Below are 22,083 nucleotides of genomic sequence, written 5' to 3' on the forward strand. Positions count from 1 at the left end.
AGAAGTCTGCAGCCACCGCCCTTGTCACAGGTACATGCTTAACCACGTGGCTTCTCGAGCCAGGAAGCTTTGGGCCAAGTGTGGCCACCACAGAGTGTAGAAGCTGCACTAACTTGACCTAACAGGCGAAGTCCAGAGCCCATGAAGGGAAGAGCCAGCCATGACCCAGCACTTCCCCAGGGGCCAGGCCTCTCCCCGAGAAGAAACCTGCACACAGAACACACCGTTGCAAGTGCCTGAACCGCCCTGTCAGTCCACCCCTCCCTCAAGCATAACCCTCAGTCACAAAGTACACAGATTTGAAGAATCCAGAACCAGATGCCTCTGACCACCTCCAAGGAAGGAAAAAGGATTTCTGAATGGCAACCCCTGGGCTTCGAGTGCTCTGCCCCAAGGGCATCCCATCCCTGAATGCTAACAGGTCAGATGGACTTGCTGCTTGGCCACTTTCTGGGGATTTCCATTCTTGCATCTGCTGGTTCTTTTCAATCAACATTCTCTTGTGACAACTGATGTATTTTATTGTATCTACTCAAATATTCATTGCCAAAGAGTTCTGCACAGTAGCCTCAGGTTTTTTTTGTTTGTTTATTTGTTTCCATTTCTTCATTTTTATGAGCAACGCTCCTAGTTTGTCATCATTTTAAAAATTTCTCCACTAAATCGATCCTATACGTGGATAAGAGGATGAAATCTCAGTTGTCCTGGTTTTCATTTGCTGGCCGTGGGGTGGGGGCTTGGGAGCAGGCAAGCAAGGACAGGTGAAGGGCAGCTCAGGGTCTGTTCCAGCCCAGGGAACAATTAGGCCTGGGGGACAAGGATTGTTATCACTCCCCTCCCGCTCCCCCCACCCCATTTCTTCCAGATCCCTGACTTTCACTGGCCACACAGACTTCCTGCTGGGGCCATACAGCTCCCACTGATGATCATGAGGATTTCAGGGAAGTGGGGTGCCCTGTTACCAGATCAGCCCCACAGCATGTAAGCCAAGCCAGCCTTCTGCTGGGCAGACCCCTTGCTCCCAAGCGTGTGCTGTGGGCGCACAGGGTACATGCAGGGTCAGGCACTTCTTCCAGTGTTTCAGTGAAGAAGCAGGAGGAGCTCGCATGCCCTGTGTGTGTTGGCCTTTTCAGTTTCTTGCTCTTTTCACTCTATGGCTAAATGAGCTGATTTTTAAAAGAGTAGAAAGAGATCGCTACAACTGCAGAGAAGGCGTATTTCAATTTAGATACTGTGGCCTCTAAAATAAGCAACATGAACTAATAGACTATGAAAGCTAACAGGAAATTTTATTATGACTTTATATTTCACTTTCTGGGGCTTTAAGAGTTCAAAATAATTAGATTTCATCAAAGTCTCAGACACTCTTCCTAACCACAAGAGGCTTTCAATTATTAAGTACAGTTGGAAGAAAACCTCAACAAAATTTAGCGAGAACTGCTGAAAATGGAACTTATTTTCCCTCAATGTATGACTGAACATAAGGATTAATTTAACTCAGAGTATACAGAAAAGGTACCAACTTCTGCCCCAAAACAAACATCATCTGCGCCTAACTGGCAACAGGACCACAGAGCCCACACTTGGCAGCTTCAGTTAAGACAGGGAAGCTCCCCGGCCCAACCCAAGCCTCCCCCTCCCCCTCAGCACTGCATTTATTATCTGCCGTGGGCCTACTGCTACCTCAAGAACAGTAAGTGGGAATAATTTCACAGTCACAAAGAGGGCAAACGTCCGTACGCAAAGATAAAGAACCAGTCATGAGCACCTGACAACATATGCACGGCCTTACAGCAACATCGCCGCCTCGCTTGCTGACACAAGTTCACACTCGCACACCAGTGCGGACACAGCTACCAAGCCCGGGCAATGCTGCATCCACCCGACCGCGTGACCACAGGCTGGCTGTCCGGGGGCTCTGCACCACTCTGTTGTTTCCTGACCTCACCCCCAACTTCCAGCCACTGATGGCGTCTGCTCCTAACTGACTTTATGTTACAAGTCAAGGGGAGGAGGGAGGCAGGCCCACAACATAGAATGGAGAGCTCAGGCGCCTTCGCTAAGGTGTTCCTCTCCACACAGGCTACACCCACGGGGCAGCTGCAGGGTGGACCCTCCGTGAGCGCCCAGCCGGGCAGGACAAAAGGCTCCCGCCAGGCCACCCTGTCAGAAAGGGAAAGACGAAAACCACCGCCCACCTGGTCCAGAAGGAAGGCCAAGCACGCGAGCTATTGTTTTCTTTTATTATGAAATGAATTAAATATGAATGGCAACAGGAGCCACTGGAGAAAAAGCAGAATAAAATGCTTAGGCCACTTTAGAAAACTGAAAAAGGAAAATATCCCCATGAAGTGATGCTCTAAAGACAAGAAGAGATAAACAGTAAAAAGGAAGACTGCCCCTTCCTCCCGGGCCCCCACAAGCTCACTGCTGACAGAGGCTGTCTCTCCACGACTGCTGAGCACATTTCCAAGTGTAAACGTGAATTTCAATCTTTTTTCCTTTATACACAATGGGCATGTTTTCTGCACAAGGCGCAGGCTGTGTAGTTGGACACCATCTAACAGTAGGTGGTAGAGCTCACTCTGCACCTGCCCCTGGGTACCTGCTTTTCTAGTGATACACAGAGCTGTATGACCTGTCATTCCCACCACTTCCTCACCAGGTTCCCTCATGACGGACACTTAGGTCGTCCTGGTTGTCCCCAGCTTCATACAAACTGACACACCGTAACTTAGGACATTCTTGAGACATAGTTTGTGTGGGATGTGTGTAATGTGGACCTCTATGGGGGTAACTTCTGCCAAAGGGCTGGGAGGTACACTTGGATGCTGACAGATGCTGGCCAGGTGCCCCTTGCAAAGGACGTGCCCACTGTACTCACAATCCGGCATCAAGGCACAGAACAAAGCTTTACTGACCTGCATCTCAGCGTCACACTATGTCTACGCAACTCGCAGCAGCAGGCCTAGAACAGGGCATGGTGGGGAGTCTTGGTAGACAACAAGGAGTAAAGGGAAGTAAGTATTCCTGGGCACATGGAGGTGGAGGACACCGTCCTGGGTGAGCAGAGGGCAGGGGCAGGCAGTCCAGATACCAGCAAAACTGGCTGACCCCAGAGTCCTCAGAGTGTGTACATGTGACAAGCTAGAGGGACCCCTGAAGCTTCTGGCTCTAGAACACAGGACGGACCCTGTGTCTGTTCAGAAGGGCTTTCCCGGGCATGCAGGAGCAGGGGCCTGCGGGGAGGGGGGTGGGGGGAAAGGCCTTAGCAATGAGGCCCAGAGCTCTCCTCCTGCCACGTGGAGATCAAAACAGCCCTCGCTCACTTTCCTATGGCCGCCACCAAGCCAGCTCTTCAAGAGGACAGAGCAGATCCTGACATGAGAGATAGTGTGGGACGAGGGGGGACCCGTCCCACAGAGAAGATGCCTGGCGGCCATAGGGGTAGGCACTGTCACGAGAGTTCATGATCTCCACCAAGAAGTCACGCTTCGGCCAAGCTGGGGTGCCACTGACCTGCTTCCAGTTTGCAAATCAACTTAAAATCTCCTTTCCGAAAGGAAAGCAATGAGCACCTCCACCCCAAGGCGGCCACACTCATCCCCAGTCACGGCAGGAACACCCCAGGACCACACTGCGGTCGCCAGCACTGAGACGCAACCGCACTCGTGTCACTTTCCACCCTTGCTATGTATCATCCTTGGTTTCCACACACTCTCCAGTAAAAAATATCAAAATTATGAATCTCAAGTATTTTACACGTGGTGTGCTTCCAAACATCAAATCCAACATTATGAGTAAGAAATATTACAAGTGAAAGCTTCCATAAATCTGAATACAAGGCTAACTCCCTGCCACTCAATATCACCAAGTACTTATTTAAATTCCACAGGTTGATGGAAAGCAGGATAAGCAAACTCGTTCTGTCTTCTCAGATTAGGCACTTTTAAGGCTCCTCTCTTTCTGCCTGCCCCCACAAAAAACTAGCGTCCCTCCATCTGGGCCCCATGAACACCATGCTGACCCCACACAGTGATGATCGCCGTCCCGACTCCAAGTCCCAGGTATGTCCGCTGTGTTTTAAACACCTCTACCTGTGGGCAGAATCCCTTACAGTCATTGTGTCAAGAAAGGACTGTCCCCCCCACACTCTCACCTCCTCCAGGTCCCTACTGGGTTGAGGGTCTCCCCAGGCACTGGGGGCTTCTCAGAAGCATCCCACATACCTTTTTATCCCGTTCGCCACTGATGTACCATCAAACGCCAAGTCACTGTCAAGTCCACCCTGACCCTTACCCCGACTTCCTCTGGGATGCGGACACTGCAGCCTCTTTCCGCTGGGCCACGCAGCAGACTTGCTAGCTCCACACGGCCATGGTGCACTATGGCTCAGGAAAGGCTCTCTTGGGAGCCCATGGATGAAGCCGCTGTCAGTGGTCTGGAAGGGCCTGCCTAACCCGCCTGCCACTGCACCACCCTCCCCAGGGCCCACAGGCCTGCGTGTCTGCACCAGTGGTTCTCTAGGTCTGGGTCCCAGGGGTAAGCCCTTCTTTCTGTGTCTGCAACGCATCTGACTATTCTCAAGATGCAGCCAAGATGAACCCCAGTACCCTCAAAATGACCTCACATCCACCTGAGATGTCCTTACGCCCCCACAAGAATTTACAGCGCTGGGTCTCACTCCTCAAGGGGATGCCTGGGACCCCAGGGCCTAGCCTGCAGGCACTCCATCACAGCTTGGAGAGGGTCTGCTGGGAGGCTTCTGCCAGCACACACTTACAGGTAGGCACAGCAACACAAAACTGAGTGCACAAGGAAAAGCACAAGAAACTGGACAAAACGTGGTCTCATGTCCAAGAATATTTATGCTGCTCACAGCCACAATGCCCAAGAGCAACGCGCTCCAAACACTGTGCTGGGTGACCCACCTCTGAAGGCAGGAGAGAACTGCAAAGAGCCAGGTAAAAGCTACACTGCAGGCTGAGGGAGCAGGTTGCACTGCATGCCAGGGGTGCCATGGACAGGGAGAGAAAAGCCAGCTATGTCATGCCTCCAAATAATCCTGGCCCCTCCAAAAAAGTGGTAATGAGTTTGATACACCTATATCGAACCACCAACTTACAGGAAATAAAAAGGGCTACTTTTGAGAAAGGAGGAGCACTTTAAGCCTTGGCAACACAATCAGCAAACCCTAGGCTACTAGAAAAATCACCAAGTTTCTTCAGCAAATAAGGATGCAAATAGATCGCTGGCTCTCAGCAGATTCTACAGGCAGGAACTGAGCAGGATGGTGGGATCAAAAATGGGGCTCACTAGAAATGAGAACATGGTAACTTCACAGAGATTTTTAAAATCAGATTAGCTACAAAAGAACTGCATTCTATAGTATAACTTTTATCCAAATAGCTGAAATGAAAATATAATTACTAAAGAAATTTCCCAAAACAGCTGGTGTTCAAATTATAAACTCAATATAAGCTCGGGCCACCTAAGAACTTGAGTCTTCACAGCTACCCACGTAGGACACCTTCCGTCTCACATGCACCCTTTGATGGGGGCAGTAGTACGAGAGGGACAGAAGCACATGAAGCCACCTGCCCAGTCTGAACCCCAGATGCTACATAAACAGGTACATGGTTTGTTTCTGCCAGAGAGTCAAGTAAGATGCCAGGAAGAGCCTGCCTTGAGCCTGTCTCACCAACTCACCCCACAGCTGAACAGGGAGCATTTTTAAAAGGTTGTCTGACTTCTCCACGAAACACCTTCTGTGTGAAAATCAAAAGGAAGATAGGAAGGAACAGCAGGATGGTAGAGACAACTAGTAAGAGAAAAGTTAACGAGGAAAAGCAGAACAAAGGAAATACAGGTCAGCTGGAGAGATCTTGGTGCCTGGTTTTGTATGGATAATGCTCTCAAAATCCAAGAGGATTTTGTGGATTTTTTTTTTTTTTTTAGCATGAGGTTATATTACTTTTGTGACTTCTGCAAAGATGTTAAAATGAATCATTCAATACGAAATTCTCTTCTCATTCGAGTTTTCATTTCCAGAATACAGACTATAAGGAAAAAATAAACTTCAGAGAAGTTAGCACAGGCCTATCACTTGACTACACTTCAATGGCAGTACCCAGGCTGTAAACATGCCTTCCCTACAAAAAGCAGGAGGTTCTTGAAAGGTTCCCTTATAGTTTTTAAAATATTTATTCCACTGAAGTGTAATGATAGGGAAAAAAGTTACCTATAAAAAGTTTATTAAATTTCTATTTGGGATAGAGAAGAAAAAGACTCCAGAAATTTGGGGACTGACATCAATTATATCAAAATTAAAATTTATCTATTGAAGTAAAATTTATTTTTTTAGCCATTTTACTACTTTTCTGTATGGGAAGTAAATGGGAAGAGGTTGCCCTGGAGCAGGGGACAAGCAATGAGGTGGGGGTCCAGGCTGACTAGGCAGGACATTAACCCTTGGGGTTCCTGGGAGAGCTTAAACCATTTTCTAAGAGAACTTTTACTGGCTGTCTGTTCTCCAAGAAAAGTTCCTGACCATCAACATCAGCATCACCTGGGAGCTTGTTAGAAATGAAACGTGGGCCTCACATGCATCAAATTACAGATCAGAGACTCAGAGTAGGCACAACAGCCTGTTTCTCAAGGCTTCCAGGTGATTCTAATGCACAGGGACCTATGAAAACAAATAAGGCCCTACCTGCAGCCTCAGGGCTTGAACATCTCCAGAACAGAATGCATCTCTATTATGGACAATAACACAGGAGACAGGAGCCCTTTGGATTAAAACAGCGTCAGGATGGCACCCAAGCCCCATCACATCAGGTCCAACTGGTATCACCTCTCTGGTCATTAGTGCTACGTGAGGTAACTTGCAGAAGAGGCTGTGTGTGTGGTGTGTGTGTGTGTGTGTGTGTGTGTGTGTGTGTGTGTGTGTGTGTGTGTGTGTGTCTCTCTCTCTCTCTCTCTCTCTCTCTCTCTCTCTCAGCTGTGGAATGCACAAGAATGGTGTAGAGCAAGTAAAGTATCAGGCTTTTCTGCCCTCCTGCCATTAGGATAGATGATGGAACCCTGAGGTCCTGAATGCATGCCTGATGGCGGGCACCTGGAGTAGGGTGTGGGCATGCATAGGTGGGTATACCTGGGCTGAGAGACTGGGCTTATGAGGGCGGTGTCACGGGGACACGAGCAGAGCAAAAGAGAACAAGAGCAGCACCAGCAGAGAAGCAGAGGCCATGAGAAAACGCAGGAGAGCCCAGAGAGAGTTAAGACTTGCGGGGGAGCTGGGAGGCCTGGCCAGCCTCCCGCCCACCCCTCCCCCCAGCAAACCTGCCTGCTGTGTATCTGGTAAATCCCAACAAAAACCCACAAAAGCCACAGAGGGCTCCAGGACTCCTCCCTTACCCGGTCTGCTCAGGTCATAGAGATCCAGCTCTGTGCCCTTCCTGCCCCTGTAAATGGCCTCACAGATTCCTGTTCCTCCAGAGACAACCATTTCTGGAGCAAGAGCAATCACTCGAGCAAACACCCCCTTCCTTCATCCTTTCAGAGAAGCACATCTGTTCACTTACACCCCCTTCCTTACCCTTTTCAGGCTGCTATCCTTCTTTGCCTCCCAAGGGTAAAGCAGAGAGGGGGACCCATTCCACTCCCCAAAGCCTAGTACTCTGAGGAAAGTCAGTCAGTGAGGTGGGGCTGGTCCTGGTCTCCTGCTTCCAGAAAAAGGTGAGAGCTAGCCACACCAGCAAATCCTAAAAGTGACCGAAAGTCTCAATATTCACGGGTAATCGTCTGGGGTGCAATACACATGGACCTTGCTTTTCTAATTTAGAATGTTTTAAATCAAAGAAAGGGGTAAAAGAAGAACTTTTATGTTATATATAAATTGCTTTATTTTCCACATTGTAAGTGCTGGAAGGTGAATGAAAGCAGCTAAGAATAGCAAAAGAATAAAAAAATTCATCCAGGAAAAAAATAATGTCCCCATCTCGCTGCATTCAAATTGCGCCATCAAGGCAGGGGTTGTATGAGCCTCGGTGGTACCTGCATACCTGCATCTCCGGCTCCACACTCAGCTTCGTCCCTCAACACCAACCCCAGAGAAGTTCTGAGAGAGGCCAGGTGGGGAACCACACTCAAGTGTGTCCTGTGCGGGCCTTTCTCACACCTAAACTTGGGGCTCCCTCCTCCACCAGCTGCACCTGGGCGGGAGGAAGGCTGAGGGGTCACCTGCCAGGACACCCCCTTCAGTCCCACAGCTCCAGACCATCCAGAAAAAGATGGGGGAGAAGGAGAGAAACAGATCTTTTCTTAAAAGCTCACCTCCTGGAGCAGTCCTGTGAGAAATACGGCAGGGTGGACAGGGACTAACTTCCAGACGAAAGCCCTGCTCTCACGTAGTGTGTCCAAAGTCTTCGTTTAGCTATTAATAACATGTGCCTGAACAAGCTAGGCTTTAACTCTCTTACCACCAGGGCAGACAGTTCTGCAGGCTGAGACGGGCTCTGCTCTGTGGGTGTGCCCTGAGGAGCACCCTGGGCCTGCAGGCCAGCACAACCCACAACCCCCCCCCCCCACCCCCGAGCCTGTGGCCTCCAAGCTGCTCGATCAGGAGAACTGCCACTACCTTTCCAGAGCAGATTAAGAATTATTACCATGTAATTCCTTATTTCTTCATTTTGTTTTTCTTTCATTCAAGTATTTGAAAGGACAAAATTATTTAAAAAGTATTTCAAACATGAACAGCATTATCAAACTATAATCCTATGCAGTTAGAGCCTCAGTTATAATTCCAAAGATAAAAAGAATGAAGACTGAAAGTTTTCCATCAATGAGCCAACAGTGCTTTTCACTGGAGGAGAATGGTATGAAATCAGAGGGTTTTCTCTTGCTTTTCTCCACTTCCATAAAATAAAAGCAAAAGGTCCGGGCAGACCCAGCAGCAACTGACTCTGGCATCACCCTGACTTCTACAGCAATTAAAAGCAAGAAAACACTTCAGTCAAGTGACATTCTAACATTCTCAAATGTTTTTCTTCATTCTTCAGTAGTTTTTTCTTTTTTCTTAGTTAATTATTTAAGAAGCTTTCGGGAAAAACAACAATCACCACACACGGACACACACAAATAACACGCGACACTGACCATCCTATAGGAGCTAGAACTGTTAGGCAGGAAACTGTATCTATACTCAGAATTAGCTCTAGGTTTTTAATACTCCGGTATGTCTCCCAAAGGAGAAGCAAAGCAGCAGAGTGGAGATTCCCCCCCTTTCCCATCGCCATCCTCCTATGGCTTGTGTGCCAAGAGCCCCAGGGAGTGAGGGCCCGCCGGCAGCCCTGCGGCACCTGGTCCAGGAGCAGCTCCAGCTCAGTGATACCCAAGTCAACAGGCACAACCAGCCTAGGAGCCACCTGCTTAGCCCTGGAAGATACTGACAGGCTTTCTCCTTAGATGCTCACCAGCTCTTTCACCTTAAGAGGAGATCCCCTTCTCGCCCCCTCCCCTGGCCCCCAGGGTTCAAAGCTTAAGACAAGTGCTAAAGGGGCAGGCCAGAAAACAGGAGATTCACTCATGATCGCATGATCGCCTATAAAACAAAGAATGGTTTTTTATCAACCTACATTCCAATAGTTTTATCGTCAAGTTAATTAACAGACTCCTGTATCAATATGTAAATGCTAAGCAATGACTGGCAATGAACTGTAAAGATCCTTGGTTTTGTTCCAGTAACAAAATCTTATCGGACAAATGAAATGAGCACTGCACTGCTTTAACACAGGCATTTCATGGTTAACTTTCTCTCGGAGCTGCAGAATAAGAAGTGGCTGATAAATCAACACTGTGTCATATAAATAAGAAGAAAAATGAATTAGAATAAATAAGCAATAATAACAATAAAGAAATGTTTATACCACAATGGATCACCACCAAAATGCGTAGTGTACTTCCAAACCTCTGTAGTGGCTTATTTCAGTAAGTTACTGATTCTAAAGTTTTTTACCCTCATGTTCCAAGTCTACCCTCTTCTTTTCGCAATGATGCCCACTTACCAGATGCTTTCCGTTTACTATTACCTCCTTTTGAAAAATGCTGACCAGTAAGCTATCTAAATAAAGCAGTATTTAGGAAATATAAATACTTGTGTCTACTACGCATTTATAAGTAGACTTAGATTTCCACTCGGTTCAACGAGGAGTGAGTCACTGTTACAAAAGAACTGCCAAGCTAGTAGGAATTCCTGTTCTAAGAAATTACTGAACAGTAACCTTTGATTTCATTTGCAATAATGGGGGAAAAACAGTGTTCCAAGCATAACTGATAGGTTCCTTCTAAATGGACTCGACTAACCAACCTGAATCTAGTTCCACATCCCTCAGGTCTGGGCATTCAGCCTCTATTCTCACTACTCAAAACCTGGCCCTGCCCAAGGCCATTTGTTGTGGTCTCCACACCAAGCTCTTACTCAAGCTTCAAGACCTCCCCTGAGAAGCCCTTGCCAACATCCAATCACAGCTCCCAACACACTCTTCAGTCCACTTTCACTGCCTGGCCACACCACCCGCTGAGGCAGCCCAGGGCAGAAAGTGTCTCACTCTTTCATTGTCTCAGCATAGGAGACATTCCTAAGCACAAGGAGGGAGGTGTGGGGGGGAGGGGGGGAGAGGCCCCCCCCCCCTGGAGAATGAATGGCTTGTGTTTTCTTTTCCTAATTGTTCATGCTCCTGCAACTTCTCCAATATACCTGAGGTTAAGAAAGTGGAATAAAAAGATAAAGTTATACTTTCAGAAGTATACATTCACAATACATGATGTGTTCTCTCAAGAATTCAAGACAATTCCACTAGATGAAAGAAAAACTACACCTAAGAAAGTGACATTTGAAACCGTCTTGCTGCTTACAAGTAAAACTTTTGAAAATATCCATGCTGAGAAGCCTTATTTAAATAAACTGGGACTGACTTAAATGGAGTTACTTCCTATAATCCTCTCTAAGGAGAGAAACAATTTTCTGGTGATGGAAACAAGAGTACTTTAAAGTCAGGAGAGGAGAGAGGGTTTTCAAAGCCTCCAGCTGTCCCATCCAGGAAGAAGCCCTGAGTCCCAGAAGACCTGGCCAGGGCAGGGCAGCAGCGGGCCAGGGCAGGGCAGCAGCGGGGCCTGCCTTCCACACTAGGTTAATTGATTCTTGGGGCGTTGACCTCCACACCTAACAGCTGTCATCAGTAGGAGGCAGTTGGTAGAAGGTCCTGGAGAAACATGTGTCACAAGAGAAAACATGGTCTCCAACATCTCATCACACAAGAGTGATGTGAAGCGGAACCAGAAGGAGAGGAAAAAGCAAAAATGTGAGTCTGCAGGTACAGAGGGGAAGGTGATGAGTTTACTAAGAGGAAACAGGGAATCAGGAATCAGTCCTGGAGGTAGCATTTCATGGCCAAAGATGATGAGATGGAAGCTAAGCGGAAACTTGAGCATACAAACAAAAAATTAGGAGCTATGGCAATAAAGGAGATCTTCCCTATGGTACAAAATATTACGATCTTGGGTAAAGTAGCTGGAGGAAAGCAGGATGCTAAGCATTTTCAAATGAAGGCAAGTGCAAGTAGCTACTATTCTTTAGAAAGAAGCCTTGAAAGTTAATACTTTATTGCTTTTTGTTTTTATTGTTTTCTTTCACTGTCGAGCTTTTGAGAAAACCCTGTTCAGAGAATGGACAGAGATTCCATGGGCCAGGGCGCTCTCATCATCGCCACAGGATGGTGAGCCTTAGGCTGAAGCTGCACTTCTGCCCCTGGAAGTGAGCGGAAGAGAAACCGTGGGGATGAAAGTAAACAGAAAGAATCTGCGATATTCAAGGAACTTCCGAGTCAACAGTACATCAAAAAGTTGTAAATGCGCAACTGTGCACATCTTCCTGAGGAAATCGAGTTCTATTCTCTATTCATTCTAGGACCACAGTAACACACCGGGCAGATTCTGCGTCTAATTCAAAATTCTGTGAGGTCTTTAACATTGTTGGAGCACAATGAAACCACCACACAGAATGCTAAGTAGAAAAAAGAAGATAAAATAACAACCACTGGAATATAAGTATGATGAATGTAAGCAAGCTGGTTGGGGGAATTGTTCGTTAAAGTCTTCTAGGGAGGCATTTGGCAAAACACCAGGTTCTTCAAAGGTGCCTGTCCTCTGCAGGACAGGAGGCCCACTGGAGGCGTGCACAGCAGGAGCACACATGCGTCCAGGCTCATGGCCACACACACTTAACACATGGGGCTCAGCCAGCGAGGCACTGGCCTCAATATCTAGAAAAATTACAAAATTTAAACATCTGGCAGCAAAGGCTTATCTTCTTCAACACTGCATTGTCACTTACTGTGAACTAGCAACTGAAAAAGATGCGTGGTATTAAGCGTTTCTGCTCTGTGCCGGATGCTGACCTGCCTCACAGCATGGGGAAGGCCTGCCTGATGAGACTCCCTCTGGGCAAAGACCTCACACAAACTGGGGGAGAGCCATGTGGGATCCAGGGCGTGGGTGCAATGGCGACAAACGCCCCAAGATGAGAAACATCCTTCGGGAGGCCAGCATGGACGAGGAGGGGTGGGCACCAGCCAACAGGCACGGCAGCCAGTGGGGGGCATATGGGGGACGCCAGCCTACAGCAGATGAGGGCACTGGAACAGCTGAAGGAGAGCCCACAGCGTCTGGGCTCAAGGTCGTGGCAACAGAATGAGTGAGAGGTACTCAGATTCTGTTCAGAATTTGGAGGTAGGAAGGGTTTGAATGAGAAAGTCAGAGAACTCAGCATTTCTGACCAAAGTGGAGTAAGGCACAGAAAAGAAGACTGTGGAGAAGGCCTGAGGTTCAGGTGTCCTGCTCAGGACACAATGAGCTGGGTAAGCCTGTAATGATGCCCACTTAGCGAGGCTGGGCAGGAGCTGGGCAGACAGAGCCACTGAACAGACAGAGACCCAGGCTGCAGAAACACATCTGAAGTCATAGGCCACTAGGTGACACGCAAAGCCAGGAAACCAGGTGAGATCACATCAAGTGTGCAAAGATCCAAGTGGAGACTCCAACACCTCACCCTGGCCACAGACCCACCCTTGAGTCAAGGAGAGTGAGCGGAGAGCAAGGCAGGAAGAAAGGCAGTGGAGAGGCGACCCAGGAATGGCAAGAAGGAACACCCTCACCTGCAGCAGGTGCTCTGGACAAGTGAGATGTGGGCAGGATGTGAGTGCCCACCAGGCTGAACGGGGGGAGCACAGGGGCTTGGAGGAGCCATTTCAGTCGAGCGGCTGAAATGAAAGCCTGGACGAAGTCCGTTCCAGGGAAGAGAGTCGATGGGGACCGTGAGTACAGAGTAAACAGGCTGCTGATTCAGGCCAGAGAAGGTTTTGGGGGGTTGTGATGTTGAAGGCAAAAGGATTGAGGGAATGACAGAAAGGAAAATCGGTGGTGCATCAGGGCAGGGGGCAGGGAGGCTGTGTGCTAGAGGGAGCCTGCAGAGAAGGCACGTGTACGTGCAGGAGTGGGTGGCCGGCCGGGGGTGGCTGGTGGGGCATGTCCCCCATCTCTGTGCTTCTTCAATGAAACAGGAAGCACCACCACCAGGGGACAGTCAGGAGAGGGGGTTTGAGAACAGAGGAGAGAGTGAGCAAGCCAGAGGGAAGCAGGGTTACGGTGAGGATGGCCAGAAGCACTGGTCAAGGATTGAAAGCACTAGTGACAGCCTTCCCTCCTCTTTCCCCGTAACAGATTAGAAATGTCACAAGGTAAGGAAGAAAATGACATGAGGGGTGTGAGAAACACTAAAAACAAGAGCTAAGTGGGCTACTTCACTGGGCTGGAAGGCGAGAGTGGCCAATTTAGGGTATTTTGATCAATAGTGACATTAAGAACACCTAACTGCTGGGAATAGCAAGTTCTTATACAGTGTACTTAATTCATGCATCATCCTCTACACAATATTCTAAAACTATTATACACATTATATGTTTGTTTTAATTCAGAAGATATAGATAAGGCAAATGAAAAGGGACCTTTGATCGTACAGGTAACACTCTTAGCAATTTTGACTGTGTGCACCCAGTATTTACACACTTAAGATAATTCCACACCTATGAATGTGTTATAGAAATGTTGCTCTGTATTTTCATTTTATATAATGGCTGCTGTGTGGCAATGAATCCCCTGGATACAAATCCTCCTCAAGGTTCTGAGTAGTGGAAGTAGCAGGCTTCTGTGACTTCCATTTGCACCAGTGAGACCCACGGTTCTCACACCCACAGAGCTCACCCCAGCAATTACTCAGAAACAAGACAGTTTTTATTAAAAACTACTTTCTGTTCTTTCTGACATTTATGGCATTAATCTGATATTTGGACAGCCCATGCACGTCGTGTGTGAACTTTATTTCAAAAAAAAAAAGGAAATACATAAATACGTATTGACAAGAGTGGTCGCCATAAGGACCAGGAAACATAGTACAGAGCGGTGGGTGTGGGGGGGCCGTGGGTGGCCCATGGGGCGCAGGAAATGAGCCAGCAGCTAATCACACTGTGTCCCGACATTTTCAGAGCTTTACAAAGTCCCCTCATTCATTTATACTCAAAAAGAAAAAAAAAAAAAAAAAAAGCTGATCTATTGCCTTAGTCACACTTTGTCCTTTCACATCTTGACCAAGAATTGGTCACCATCTTAAAAGGGGACACAACCATGGGCAAACCAGCTGAAGATGCCAGTCTCCAGGGCAGCATGCCCGCCTCCCGCCCCACCCCACCTGGCAGCTGCCAGTCAGTGCCCCCACATTTAACGCCAGCACCTATTCCACAAGCTTCTAATGTTGTCTTGCCTGAGCATTTTAATCAAATATACAATAACTCATTATAGGCTACTTTCCTTTATTTTTCCTAAACATCATTGCACTAGTCTTGTTTTAAATTTCTTGTAAATAACATATCTATGAATTTTATTTCAAAAGAATAAAGGCGGCTTTAGAAAAGCTTCACTATAAATTGGGAGTGTTGTTACCTGTATGTTTTAAATTACCTGTTACATGTTTGCACATTTTTAACTGTATAAAATTGTATAAAGGATATCAAAGAAAATAGAGGGTCCCATTCTAGCCAGTGAAAGCAGGGAAAGCAAACTAAGAATATGTCTGATCAGAGGGTGACAGAAGTTGGCTTCCATTCCAGATCTTAACCTTCGTGTGATATCTACCCAGAACGCAGGGAGATGAAATGGAGAAAACGCAGGGCCTGCCCAAGGGGAGTCGAATGTGAGATAGTGCCTCTCCAATAAATTAGGAACTAAAAAGATGTTATCATGCAAGAGCAAGAAGGTCCACTCAGAGAAGAGATGCACCTGTCTTGAACTTGAACTTGATACTCGAAGCAGGCGAGAGAAATTTAAAAATAGCCCCTCGGAGAACTGGCAGCCACAGGCTAACCATCATCAGGGTTTCTGGTCAAAATTAACACTTAGTGGTGTGGTCTGCAAAACCTCAAGAAGAGAGAGACTTCCATTTAAAGTGGTCCCGGAGGCCATCACCACTTGAAGCCACTGATCAATCTTAAGATCACCACGTGGGACAAAGAGGCCATGTGTTTCACCTGATGTAACACAAACTGCATCATCTGTGAGGCATTCACGCCCCCTCAGTCAGTAACGATGTGCAACAAACCACCCCAGAGCGAGTGGCCAGCAGCCACCAGCCTGCTCTGTGCTGCCAGGTTGTGTGGGTGAGATGCAGAAAGGAAGGCTTCTCTCCACCACGGGACAGAAGCCTCAGCGGCTAGACAGTGATGGGTCAGCAGGAAGGTGGGAGCAAACCACTGGAGGCTTTGAACAGGAGCGGGGCCCCAGACTTTGGGGACGTGATTTACAAGCACCACCAACAAAAATGTTTATCTTCAGGCCTTTGGATCTGATGTGCAATTACAGGCTATAAAGGGCCGGATGAGCAAGTGAAGCCACATCAAGAGAAACATGAGAAAAAGCTATTTCACAGGCCAACTGACTCCGGGGTTTTGACATGACAAAGGCAGAGACCGGAAGGGGTAGGGAACAAGTCCCGATAAAGAGACTTAAGAAGGAAATCGGTGTCTTAACCCTGTTTAAATTCTGCAGGAAGCACACGAACTGCAAAGGCATTCTGACAGCCCGGGGGCTCAGAGCCAGGTTAGGAGATGCAGGAATCACCACAGCACAGGTGCTCATTACATGGCTCTGTCAGCACATTAAGAAATATTTTATAAAACGTCACAAAATAACTAGCACCCACAGAAAACTGGCAGAAGTGCCCCCTGACCCTTCTCAGATCACAGAACATAAACCCGGCTCAGTAAAGCTATGTTCAAAGAAGGAAGGGAAATAAGAACACCCTTAGAACTAGAAGAGAACAAAAATAAAGCATATCAACATTTCTGATTCAGCCAAAGCAGAATTTAAAAGGAAAATTTTTAGTCTTATATTTGGCTTTATCAGAGAAAAATGTTTCAAATAAGCAAAACATTCACTTGATGGGGGAGGGGGGACTTCAAAATAAACATTAGTAAAATAGAAGGCAAAATATAGTGTAAAGAGAATTTAACTACACTTTTAAAACAGAGCATGTAACAGAAAAGACAATGACCAGTTTGAAAAGGCAAATCACTGACAGATCAATGAACAAAAAAGGAAAAACATAAATTTTAATTTCTTAATTGTGGATGGTTTAGAAATTAAAGTAATAAAAATAATTATGAACTTTATATTAATAAACTTGAAATCCTGTTAGAAATGGATAAATTCTTAATATATAGGAATAGATAAAAGCCAAAAAACTGAAGAATGAGAAACTGATGACTTGAATATCCCTACATTCACAAAAGAAACAGGATCAAAAGCCAAGAATCAGAAATGGGACAAGAGCTGGGCCTCCCCGGTGGCGCAGCGGTTGAGCGCTGGGTTGCGAGGCTGCCCGCGGCCTCTGCGGCGCCGGTTCGATCCCCGGCTGCTTCCCGGCCACCGGAGGAGGGTCCCGCATGGCGCGCAGACCTCTCCTGCCGCCCGCTGCTCCCCTCAGCAGTGTACTTCGGTCCTTCTGCCTGCTCTGCTCCCTGCTCTGGCTCTGGTGAATTCTCTCACCCTCCCGCGCTTCTGACTGTACCCAGTGCATGTATAAACAAAGAAAGAAAGAAAGAAAGAAAACATGCCTCTATAAAAAAAAAAAAAAAAAAAAAAAAAGAAATGGGACAAGAGCTAAAAATCAAGGATTACACAATTCTTCATGGTTTTAAAGACACTTCTCTCTTTCTCACACACACACACACACACACAACATAATTAATGTCCAAAGACAAGTGGCAAGAAGGGAGGGGTAGTAACTCGCATGACAAAAGCTGAGACTTCATGAATCAATTTTTAGATAGACCAACAACAAATGAAGAGAAAAAATCAAGATAAAGAGATATGGATTAAAAGCCCAGGGCAAAAAAAGAAAATGCAAACACATATTTGACATTCAATACCCATATCAAGAGGAATGCAGCTTAAAACTATATTATGAGACTGGCAAAAAATCCAGACATTCCCTAAAGCCATGCTATTGTCACATATGTAGGGAAACGTGTACTGTGACACAAAAATATGGGAGTTTAATTGGTACAGGTCCTGGGAGGAACAAGCTTGCAATATTTACCCAAACACATGCACCTGGTGACACAGCGCTGTCTATCCAGGGGTTTATCCTGCAGACACAGCACACGTTCATGAAATGACACACACAAGTTTATCAGGGCAGTGTTGCTTGAACTGCTGATGACTAAAAATAATCTAAATGTCCATCAGAAAAGATTTGGTGAAATATGTTATGGTATGTCCATACAATGGAACGAAATGATAAAAATGAAGTACTGCTTTATGGAAAGATACCCTTAACGGGTGGGGAATGGGTGGACAAAGAACAGAAAAGTGTGCACAGCATATATAGAATGTCACCATCTGTGCAAAGTAGGATGAAGAGTAAATTACACAATCTGCCTCTCCGTGTAAACTCCCGGACAACATGCAATAAATTAATCAAGCAGCTATCTGGCAAAGGGAGGGCAGGCCTGGTAAACCAGGCAGGTCCCTGTATCCACTTCTTTGAACTAGAAAGTTTTCGAAACATATGACTGTATTGATTATTCACAACATTACACATTATAAACACTTTGTCTTTTGTTAAAGACAAAGTGAAGCATCTTAATGAAACACTAAAATTGCCTTTAGTATCAATCACATTAAGAAGAGACATAGTATTACTTGCTGATTGATTTCCTGCAATGAAATCAATGGACAATGATGCTGTGTTTGGAGACAAAAGAAAAGTCTGCAGGAAGCAATGTTTTGACTGTTAGGTTCTAGCCGATTAAATCAAATTACGCTGTGTTTCTTTGGCTTTTAAATGTATGTGAATTCAGGATTACAAATTCCTGTTAAATTCAGCTTGATTGTGAAAATACTGTCACTTTTACCTGGTTTTGGAATAGACTTGGTGGATTATTTTGCTTCTGGAGGTGGTAACTCTACCTAAAATGCTAGATCTCACTTCCTAAACAAACTTTCTAAACACATCTGAACATCTAACTCCTTAAAAACCAAAATCATCCTCCCCGGCCAGATCCAGCGATGAGGTCCCCTAATAATCTCTCTTCAGCATCTCTGTCTGTCCCACAGCGAGTTTAATGAAACAGAAAATACAAGGATGAAAACAAAAAACTAACAACCTACTCTGAGGAATGTTTGGTTTTCCTCGTAGTATACAAAAATGATAATAACCATGTCAGTATTTCCTGACATATAATTTATTGTATTCAAATAAATAAAATCGTTTCAATCAAGACATACAATACACTTAATGCATATTAAACCAGTATTCATTAAAATGGGATTTTACATGGAGGTTGTTTTAAATATTAAAATGTGAAGGATATGAAGTGACTAACTGCCAGGAGGAGAAGCCACCAGAGCACAGGGCTGCGTGAAGGAAGCAAACCTCGCTTTGGTCCTGAAGGAAATGACAGGCACTGCGAACTTGAGTCAAGCTGGTTCTACAATCAGAGCTTCCTTTCAGCACACAGAGGTAAAATGAGCAATGTGATCTCTCTATTGAGTACTTGTAAAACTCTGATGACATGATAAAACATTCCACATCTACAGAGAAGTTCGATAAGGCTCTGAAAGTCCTTGACAAGCCTGTAACTTTCCAGGTCAAGAGCTCAGACATTGGTCTCCACTTCTAAAAGGAGCTCAGCACAGGGGACAGCCACGCCCAGCTCTCCGAAGCTGGGACTCCAAGGGAGGGGAGCTTCATGAAAGGGGTGTCAGCAAATGCATCCTGGGGGGTGAGGCTTAAGCAAGTCAGGGAATCCTCTGCTGTGGGAGGGTGGCGGTGGGAGACTAGAAGGCGTGCACTGAATCTACAAGACAGCAAGAGGGCGGAAGCAGGTGGAACAGAGAGTTTTGTTCACTCTCTCACTTCCTAAGTTTCATTTTAAGAAATACACCATTAGATGAGCAGTATGTGGCACGGGCTGATACACTGGGATGGCTGACTGACTTGACCCCTCTCTCGTACACACACTATCATCCAATAGGTTTTACTACCAAATGTTTGCAAAGGAACTTGAGGTTTGGGTGGGAACAGTTAAGGATTAACAAAAAAAGACCTTGGATGTAAAGATTTCTGTATTTTCCCACATTGTAACAGAAGACTAACCCAAGTAACTCTGTAATAATGTGCATTCCTAACTCCATAAACCCCTTTTCAGAATACCAGAATTTTGAAAACATATATGCAAAAAAACAAAACAATATAAAAACCAAAATTCTTAAGGCTCTTCACTCTCCAGTGCTTGTTTCAACAATCATGAGCTTTCTTCAGAACACTTAAGTAGAAGGCGCACAGAGAAAGACTCCAACACGACCAAGAAAATACTGAAGAAGTCAGCTGAACTGATTAAATTTAAGTTTCATATATTGATATATTTTACTTAGCAAAAACTATCTTCAGGACTTGTAATTAGCACCTAAAAACTGCATCATCAATGTCATGTGTCTCCCCCTCTCCTCACCACCCCAGAGCACAAGAGAAAGAGAAGAAAACACAAAATAGAAAGTTGCATGTTGTGAGAATGGCTGCCGAGTCTATCCTGCAGTCAGAGTCCCTAGCTCACTACACCTTTTATCATTCAGTGACAGTCTCTAAAACAAGATGAAAGGGACCATTTCATCAAATGCATATGTACTGTTTTTCTACAAATCATGGAAGCTGAAATATATATAGCCCAATAACCTGAAAGAGTATTTAATGAAGCTAATTTGAACTAGAAACTGCTTAATATACTGAAAGTACAGGATTCCCTTTAGTATTTTAATACATTGTAATTGAAGTGATTATCTGTTTATAAGCTACTTTAAAAAGAATAACACTGCCAAAGGCAACAAATGTTTTGATACAGTTAGCACTTACCATTATAACAAAAACAAACCCAAAAAAAGCTCAAGATAAAAATACCATGTATGTGCCAACTAGCAAGATTAAATGATCGATAAAATCATCTTCCTGAATAAGCCTCAACAGAATGACAGAGCACTTTCTTGGAAGACTCAGAACACAAATGACAACACTAAATGACTGACACTTTCTGCTGTCACGAACCAGTCAAGTAAGAAGCCACTCCTTCCCACCCTTCAATCTTAAACATCCATCCATAAACACAGTTTTGATTAGATTATAATTTTGCATTTGCTCATAACTACATTTTTTTGAGAACAGAGTTTTTACAGTTGGACAGGAAAATGTCTCAGAGCCAGGCCTGGCCATGACCGAGGCCCTGGAGGACGGAACAGGCCGGGACAGCGCTGGGCTCACCTGCTGCGGTTGGTACCTCTGCTGGGGCTGGGAGGGCAGATACTGCGCCTGCGGAGGGAGGTGCGGAGGCTGCGGCTGCTGGTTGTAATAGGGCTGCTGGCCCTGCTGGCAGTACCCACTCACACCTTGCTGTCCATACTGAGGTGGCATCTGTTAAGAAGTCAAGCAAAGCAATCGAGAAAGTCAAAATGTGCAATTCAATGAAAGCAAATATGGTTGCAATTCAGCAACATGAAGTGGGTTCTTTGCTATGCAAATTCAATGTTTTTAATATTCTCTCCATTAGATGAACTGACATTCTGCCCTCTGTTCACATATCCATGAAGTCAAAAGATAATTTGACTTCAATTGTAAAAATGTTTCATCAGATATCAAATATTGATAACTTCATAAAAATCTAGTGGAGGGGAGAAGCTCCTAATACTGACAGTAAAATATATCCTCTGCTGAGAAAGTCAAAGAAGCATTATGTAACCATTCTCATGCAACACTCAAAATGAAAATGAACACCAGCAGTATGTGTGCACTTGCTAGTATCTGTAAGTGCCTGTGGTCTGGGCTCATGGATGGGGGAGAGCGGCAGGGTGGCGGAATGTTCATTTCAACTAAGGTCAGAACAATACCATGCCAGTTACCATAGCAATTCCATTTATTATCACTAACAAGGAATGACATTGCTTTACAATCAAATGAAACCCTTTTAGAAAGCAATACTACCTGTAACAATAAAACTATCAATATGAGTTCTTCAAAGAAAGATATTCATATCAAACACAAAGACAGTACTTTCCGACTTGATAAAATGGGTAATGATGTAAAGCGCAGTGCGTTGTACTGCAAATACTGAGATGTACACAGAAAGAGTCTAAATCAGTCTTCTCCATCTCTAATTACATGAGCCTAAAAATCCTTGAATCCCATTCAAAGGAAGAAGTCCTTTCCACATGCCACAAAAATACACTGATGAAATTTTTAGCCATCTTATTTTTTCAATGAGAAATCTATTGACTTTTTCTTTAATTGGGAAAAAAAGCAGAAAAACAAGATACAGGATGGAAAAAAAAAAAAAGCGCCCCACAAGACTGGTGCAGTCACTCTGAATACCACAATATGGTCCGCGTGGGAACGCTAAGAACTCGGGTAAGCCCACACACTTAAGGATC

At 45.5% G+C, this 22,083-nt stretch overlaps 1 protein-coding gene across 1 annotated transcript in view; it reads right to left on the reverse strand.

The window, feature by feature from the left end:
* ARID1B (AT-rich interaction domain 1B) overlaps positions 1 to 22,083 on the reverse strand; it is a 362,313-nt gene that overhangs the window by 232,254 nt on the left and 107,976 nt on the right. The window contains 1 exon segment of the mRNA XM_037520620.2: positions 20,921 to 21,070. Coding sequence (XP_037376517.2) covers positions 20,921 to 21,070 — 150 coding nt within the window.

This window comes from Talpa occidentalis, unplaced genomic scaffold, assembly GCF_014898055.3.
Source record: "Talpa occidentalis isolate TD23 unplaced genomic scaffold, MPIMG_talOcc4v2.1 talOcc4.2, whole genome shotgun sequence".
Taxonomy (NCBI): domain Eukaryota; kingdom Metazoa; phylum Chordata; class Mammalia; order Eulipotyphla; family Talpidae; genus Talpa; species Talpa occidentalis.